The sequence below is a fragment of the Merops nubicus genome, unplaced genomic scaffold, assembly GCF_000691845.1.
Source record: "Merops nubicus isolate BGI_N331 unplaced genomic scaffold, ASM69184v1 scaffold20109, whole genome shotgun sequence".
Classification (NCBI taxonomy): Eukaryota; Metazoa; Chordata; class Aves; order Coraciiformes; family Meropidae; genus Merops; species Merops nubicus.
The window spans coordinates 28,098-36,189 of record NW_008629198.1 but is presented as its reverse complement, the minus strand read 5'-3'; the positions used below and the strand labels follow the sequence as shown (position 1 = coordinate 36,189).

At 46.9% G+C, this 8,092-nt stretch overlaps 1 protein-coding gene across 1 annotated transcript in view; it reads right to left on the bottom strand.

Moving 5' to 3' along the window:
- Positions 1–6,807: 6,807 nt before the first annotated feature.
- Positions 6,808–8,092, bottom strand: part of CEP250 (centrosomal protein 250kDa) — a gene marked incomplete at its 5' end in the record, with an annotated part of 28,641 nt that continues 27,356 nt past the window's right edge. Inside the window, one exon of the mRNA XM_008946930.1 lies at positions 6,808–7,095. Within this exon, the coding sequence (XP_008945178.1) occupies positions 6,808–7,095 (288 nt within the window). The remainder of the gene's footprint in view (positions 7,096–8,092) is intronic.

Below are 8,092 nucleotides of genomic sequence, written 5' to 3'. Positions count from 1 at the left end.
TTTCCCTCTCCACCTTTCCATGGTTCCCCATGAGCAAGGTAAGGCACAGGAGCAGGTGCTGGGTGTTGGTTTTCTGGCCAATGGCCTCGTTACCCGAGTCTCCTCCATTAACGTCGTTCAGCTGCCCCAGCAGCCGCTCACAGTTACGCCCCTCTGTCAGCACACTGCTCTGCCACCATACTGGTCGTTGTTACTGTGCTGACAAGGGCTCAGCCCAGGGACACAGTAAATCCCTTTGTGTATAGCAGGTGCTGGGCTTGGCCCTCCCCTGTTCCTGGAAGGGATTCCGGCCTCTACCCAGCTGATAACTGGGGGGGAGGGTTGGGAATTAAACCCCCCAGCAATAAAGCCATGGGGGGTTCAGCGGTAGCCAGCTATGGCTGCCCAGGAAATGCCAGTGCCTGACTGCAACCCTGTGAATGGAAAGTCAGAAGACTACGAAGCATGTCCTCACCCATGGGGAACAACCTGGGCTCGTAATAATTGGCATGACCCAGAAGTGGTGGCGGAAAGAATTACCACACTTGCTACAGAGGAAAACCTGTGGTGTGGATAGGGAAAAGCCACAGTGTGTGCTGTGCTGGGGCACAAACTCTCCAGGGGAGGAGAAACCCTCTGCCTCCATCCTCCAGCTCTGGAGATCCTGCACCTCTCTGCTGCTGCTACAGGAAGACAAGGAGCTGTGTCCTGCCAGGGTGAGGGGCTTGCAGCCAGTGCTGCACTTGGAAGGACCTCAGCTGAAACGTTGCCTAGAGCCATGTCTTTTCCTCTGGCAGTTCCCTCTGCTTGCCAGGTGGGATTGCGCTCCCCAGAGGTGCCAAGCTGTCCTTGGGCAAGGGGCAAGTCCTCCTGTCTTCTCTGGGTGCCACGGAGCTAGCAGCTTCCCTCCACTCCCCAGCCGTGTCGGACTGATTTGGGCGCTGCAGCTCCCGCTGGAGAGCCGGTGGCACTGGGGAAATTTCTGTGGGCTGTTGTTCTGTGCTTGGAATTTTGCACAGCTATTCTCACCAGCTCTGCAGTTAACAAAGTGAGAGCTTTGCAGACATCAGAGGCATGACGTCACATGGGAGCTTGGGGCAGTCAGGGCTCCCTGGGCAGGGTGATTCCAGGGGTGTTTGACTGCCCATGTCGGCAAGGCCTGGCACCCAATATCCACATCCCTTCCGAATTACAGGATGACGTTTTAACAACCTTTTTATGCTTGTTTGCTTGTTTTAGTACTTTGTTTTTGTCTGCAGCTTATTTGCACAGGTATATACATTGGATCCCCATTGCTCATTGTACTAAATTTTTTTTAAGCCATCTTACTCTCCATCTCAGTTATTTCCTCCACTCTTTTTCTATGCTGTTGTTTCACTTTTCCTGCAGCGTCACGTTCCCTCCCACTGCAGTTAATTCCTCCTTCCCATTTTTATATCCAATGAAATAATTTTTGTAAAAGCTATTTTAAATATCAGTAAGTAATTATGCACCAGTACAACTGCTTCATTTATATAGATACAGACTTTTTAATGGAAGATCACTATCTCCTGCAGGTAGCTGGAAAACATCACTTCGCACCAGGAGAACATTTCCAACAGCCTCATGTACATGGTAAAGTATTTTCTTCACCTGTTTATTGTGGCCTTTAGCTTCCAAGTGTATCTGTCCTTTTTTTTTTTTTCTTTTTTTTTTTTTTTGTTTTTTAAAATTTGAACCATCATGAACAAACAGAAAAGTGGCTTCTGGAGGTGCTGCCGCAGGAGCATGGAAGAACTTGGAGGAGAATGAAACTGCACAGAAATAGTCTCACTTGTTCCATGAAACTTTGCTGCTTTGCTGTAAAACAGCCTCAAGTAAAGGTGTTCAGTCCAGGGCTTGAATATCAGTATCTCTGGAAGGGATATTTTGGGAGTATTTCAGAATTTTAAACCAGTTCAGAACTTTAGCAGAGTAACATGTAAGTTGTAGGGCACCTCCTGAAATACATACACAAAACACACAGTGGCCAGAGTACTAGTTTCTTTTAACAGAAATCTGATTAAAAAGATATGTTTCAATGGAATGTTTGCCATTTTTTGCATTAAATTTTTGAAGTGTGAAGTTTGTAGTCAAGATTTCACCAAGAACTTCAGTTTCAGTCCAGTTTTTTCCCGCTTCCTATCACAGTTTAACACGTGCCACTGAGGCAAAGATCAGAGGAGAATACGAATGTGATTGGTGAGAGTAGCTGGGTACTTGGAGAAAAGTTAGCAAGCTTTTGAGCACAGTTTCTAAAGACTAAATTAACAAGCACTTTTTTCTAATACTGTTTTCCCCCCAGTATTAGTTGTTCTAATGAAAAACTTCACTTCTTCCATTAGATCTTGCCTTATGTGCTCAAACCAGCACAACAACAGCAACCTTGCTACAGCCCAGATGTCCAAACTCCCCATTGCATCTGGTCCCTGGAACAAACATGTAGGCAAGGGCCGTGCTGAGAGGGAGAACTCTGTGCACACAGAGGAGGGGGAGAGGTCAGGGTAGTTCCCAAACTGCATGTGCCCCAGAAATCTTGCAGAATGTAATGACTGTGTAGTCACTGCAAACCTTTTGGAGGTACAGTAATGACTATTATTAGTGTTTTCAGGAGAGTGAAGAGGAGGAGGAGGGATGATGGGCAGACAAACGTCCCACTGATTTGGAATACTGCCACATTAAATAAGGAGGAGTAAAGGCTCCTAATACTTTCCTCCATGTGCAACTATTTTCAGCTGTTGGGATCTCCTCAGTCTCTTAGAGTCCCCTGAGATCCCTCAGTGGCTTCCTTTGAGATGCTTTTACAACACCCTTCTGCGATGGGCAGGTCTGCTCTGCTGTCAGAAAAACACCTCCCCTCCTTCCTTTGCCCCCACTTGCTGTGCCCACTGGCCCTTGCTCCTCTGTTGGAGAAGTGTGAACAGGCACTGCCTGCTCTCGCCCTGTCCCTCAGGGGGTCACAGACCTTTCCTACAGGCCGTGTCCCCCCACTGAGGAGTCCCAGCTGAGTCCCTTCTGGAGGTCCTTCAGCCTCTTGCTGGATTCTCCAAACCTCTCTCAGTCCAGCTCTCTGTGGAGGTACAAGACTGCCCCAGGATTAAGATCCAGCCTAAGTGTGACCTACACAGTGCCATAATGATTTTCTTCCTTTTGTTTTATCTTGCTTTCCTAATTAGCTGTAACTTGATTTCCCACTTTGTTGGAGGGTTGTGGGGTTTTTTTTGTTGAGGGTCCTGTTGAGAAGCACACTGTAAACCTGACCATAAATACAATCCTGACTCGAGCTTCTGCACCCTTGGGGCGTGCTTGGTGTTCACATCTGCCACACTGGCACTTCTCTCCTGGGTAGGAGAAAGTTGCTTTTCTCAGAAAGTAGAGTAAGTAGTAAGGGGAGGCACAGGGCTGACACACATGCAAACTGGAACCAGCACCACGTAATTTTATATCAGTTTAGTTATGTTAGCTGTAATTCTGGGTAGCTCCAACAAAATTAAAGGACATCAAGCTTAAGTAGCTGCCCTGGGATAGAGATAGTCCAGAAGAAGTCTTAATTTTCAGGGGTTACTCATTTCTTGTTTGGGCTTCCTTTTCCATACAGTTCTCTCTCCTTGCCCAGGTTTTTTTACTCATATATTTATATTTTGCCCCCAGAAATCAGCTGCCTGAAATAATGCTTTATAGATTCTAATACTCATCTTGAGGGAGGGTTGACAGCACCACCAGCTGCATGTGAGGAGGAATACAGGGAAAAGGCAGGGAGCAGCCTTGCCCAGAGCTCATCCCATTTTTCATATAAGCCTTGATTCTCTGGCTTTGGCTTGGCAGCAGCCCTTCCATTAAAACAGAGATAAATAGAAGAAGATTAGTTAGACCAGGAAAAAAAGATGACCCATTACACACAAGTTTGCTAACCCAAGCTAAAGTCAGTTACTTTTCTAATCAGAGCAGTAATGAGCAGCCACTGAAATTGGATTAGGAGCAATAGCTCTGATTTTTTAATTTTTAATTACTGTGTGAGTGGGTAGGCCTCATAAAGGTCCTTAAGTGTTACTGAATATCAGGTTTCATTAGTTAAGTACATTTGGATGTTCTGAGTGATTTAGTGACACTATGGTATATAGATGTGCTCTCAGGAAGACATACTGACAGGAATCAAAGTTTTGGAAGAAATAGCTCATGCTCTTAAGAGCTGCAAGTGCATTATCTCATCATAGGGGAACATCTGCTGAAGTAGACTCAAACCACATTTCACTTATGTTTGGCATTCTAAATGTCCTGATGGTTTTCTACTAAAAAAAAAATTAAAAAAAAAAATAAAAATCAAGCCCCTGACAACTCAGAAAAAATTGCATTACCCAAATCTTATGTGACTCCAGAATTATTTCTTAAATATCCCCATACCATGGTAATCTTTATGCCCAAAAGGAACCTCTAATGGGCAAAGTAACTGCTGGACATTTACAAGTTCTTCTCCTTGTCTTTACGTTTCTGAAGGAACAAGAAACGGTTTTAACACAGTTCTATTTTGTCCACTAACTTGTCCAATTCTAAGAAAAAAGTTGTTTTGCTACTTTTACAATTGTTCTGGTTCTGCCTGCACAAATGTGACATCCCAGTGAGATTGTTTTGCTTTGCTTGTTTACACACAAGCATAGACACATCCCTGCAATCTTTGGTCTCACGTTCTCTTGATGCTGGTTCTGTATGTGCACATATGTACCAAACTCAGATGAAAAGTTGTTCAGAGTTTTTAAATAGACCTGTGCATTCCTGTTGTTTTCTCATAATTCTGTGGTCCAGAAGGAAACAATTTGGAGGTTGAGAGAGGGTGTTTTTCTGTATTTAGATAACTGAAAAGAAACCTCAGGCTCTACAGGGTTAATGCCATTTTTATCCCTCCCTCCAACTTAATGTTTCTAGTATACCTGACTGAAAGACTTGAGAACTGATAAAAATTTAACCCTCATTGTATCTAGAAAAGGTAAGACTTCTGCTGTGCATTCTCCCCTGGCTGGTTCATGAGTAAGGAGATGCTGTTTGGAGGCTGAGCTCTAGAGATATTTCTGCAGCACAGACTTCCATCATTACTGGCTGCTTTAGCATACTTTGCTATTCATTCCTCACCTCAGGTCACAGAAATTGACCTCTCTGTGGCTCTTCAGGCAGAGTCAACAGGGGCTCAGACTAAGCTGAGTGCTGAAATAGCTGATCTATGTGGTGCAGCAGTGAAGATGAGTAGTATCAGTGCAGCTCTTGCACTGATAAAGTGCAGCTGAACAAACCTGGGTTGTAGGTTGCAAACTTGTGTGACCAGAGCTGACAAAGACCTTGCAGCTGATGCTTCTTTTCAGGCTTTTTGCCTTCAGACACTATGACTGTAGGCAAGTATGACTGTCAGTCATAGGTCAAGTCAAGGTCAGTCATACTGACTTGAATGTAGAGATGTTGTACCTTTTTCTGTCTGAGCCAAAGCTTCTGCAGAGTAAATCCTGTTGTATATTCTTTTCTTTGTGCTTTTGTGCTTGTAGCTGGAGCAAGAGAATGGTGTTCTGTCAGGTAAAGTGGCCGAGATGGAGAGAGCCAGGATCTCTGACCTGGAGAAGCTGAACTTCTGTGAAAAAGCAAATGAAGACCTCTGTGCAGAGAAAGCCCACCTGGAGCAGCTGCTGAAGAAAGCAGAGGAGGAGCAGGACATCACTGCAAGGGGATTTCTGCTCAGAACCTGTGCAGTGTTTTGCAGAAGTCTACTGAAAAAACAAAAGTAGTTGTGTTTTGGGTCTGCTCAGCCAGCACAGAGCAGCCCCAGAGCCGCTCACTCACTCCCACCCAGCTCCGATGTCGGGGCAGGAGAAAAAACAACAGAAGGGCCCAGCCAAAGGGCCAGGAGGGCTCACTCACAAAGTACAGCCATGGGCAAAAGATAGGCTTGACTTGGGGAAACAAAGTCAATTTAATTTAAACAAACCCACCAGTAATTCACCAATTGAACCAGAGTAGGCCAGCAGTAAATAGAACTGGATCTGAAATACAGCTTCCTCCCACCTTTCCCTTCCTCGTGGGCCAGCTCTGCTACCTCCTCCCCTGCAGGGGCAGAAGGTGGGCAGGGAGTGGGGGTTGTGGTCAGTCTCAGTCTGTTCCATGTTGTTTCTGCCACTCCTTCCTCCTCGGGGGAAAAACTCCCTACAGTCCACCTCTGCTGTAACGTTGTGTCCCTCCCATGGGACATGGTCCTCCATGAACTTCTCCAACCAGTGTAGATCCCTTCAGCACGCTGAGGCCCTCCCAGTGATGGGCCACTCTGGCATAGGCCTCTCTGTCTCTTCGTTAGGAGCAGTCCCCTGCTCCAGTGTGAGGTCCTCCTTGGGCTGCAGACAGGATTCTGCCCCACCACTGACCTCAAAGGCTACAAGGCCTGCCGTCTCACCACAGGCCAAGGGGGCAATGACTGCTCTAGCATGGCTCCTCCCCTCCTTCCTCACTGACCTGGGGACATGTCTCTCCCATGTCCCACTTCTTTCCAAAACAAAAGAGCACCCTACACAAAGTAACCAGCCCAGCAGGTTTTCCCCTCTTAAACATGTTATTGCAGAGGCACTGATTGGCTTGGCCTTGGCCAGAGGCAGGTCTGACTTGGAGCTGGGGGAGAGCTTCTCCAAGCTTCTTACAGGAACCTGCAGTCAACACTGCACCCTGAACTTCTGTTTTACTTCAGAACTCATGCCTTGAACCAAGTCCCTTGCCACATTTCACCTGCTACAGCAGGTCTCAGATTTGGCTCCCACTGGGGCCTTTTGCTGTACACTGGTCCTGTTAGCTCAGGTCATTGCTTCTGATGGATCTGGCTGTTGAATGCAATGGCTGTCTCTCAGGAGACTGGTGGTCCAGAGACATTAGTGCCAAATTAAGGTTCAGAGACCGATCCAGCTTCCGAGTCTCTGCCTCCAGAACAGCAGCTTTGGGCTCCCTGACCACAGCTGCCAAGGAATAGGACAGCTCCTGGTGAAGGTCTGCCAGCTCCTGGCTGGTCTTTGCACAGCACTCAATATAGTCCCGCTTGTGCTTTCGTTCTTGTGCGAGCTGTGTCTGCAGCAGGGACACCTGCAAGAGGCAAAAGGCTGAGCTTAGACAGGCCCACACTGCCAGGGCCACCCACAGCTCCACAGTTCCAGCTGTCAGGGAAGAGGCACCCTCCAACTCCAGCCCTGACAAATGCTGTGGCCTTGTGGAATGGGAGGTCATAGGTTCCCAGAGTCACCATGAACTCAGCCCCCATTATCAACAATCCTCTGACATACCATTCACAGGTATGACACCAGGACATTCCTTATGTATTAAAGAGAGCTTCCTCCAGGATTTGGTAACTGAATTCCTTTTTAAAAAAAGAGACATTTGGGCTACTGACACCTTAGTTCCACAGGCTTTGTCCTCAGCAGGAGGGCTACCTGGTTAAACAAGGTACTGAAGAACTACTCTGTTATGGTCTAGTTTACAAACTTGACAGCTAGCACTTGAGAAGTGAGCAAACTCTCAGTCTGCCTAACTCAGAGCACATCACAAACGAGCAGAGCATAATTTGATGAACAAAGCCCAAGGGAGGAACGAGCCTTAAGGGACTGCTGAGGCCCTGAAAATCCTCAAACCCTATTAATATTTTCCTGGCAAAACAGGGTTGTGCCTGCTGGGATTTTCAGTGGGAGAAACCCAGCTGGTCTCACCTCCTGTTAGGTCTGCAGTGCAGTGCAGCTACAGCAGCTCTGGCTCGTTGCCCTCTGCCTGGTCTGGAGTCTAGATGATGCAGATGGAAAGTAAGACATCAGAGGGACTCCACAACAAACAACATACATAGGCTAGGGAACACCACCACTAAAGAGAGGAACAGATCTGACCCTCTCTGAAATAATAAGGGCACCTTTGTGAAACTGGGCTTGGAAGTATGGAAAACCTTCCCATGCTTTGATAGGTAACCCAGAAAAATGAGTGGGAGAAGCGGCCATCTGCTGCTGAGAGCATCTCCTGAAAGCAGAAGATCAAATTCCAGTTCTGCTGTTCCCCAGACCCAGAGGAGTGCCCCAACTAGCCAGCTGAGGACTCCAGC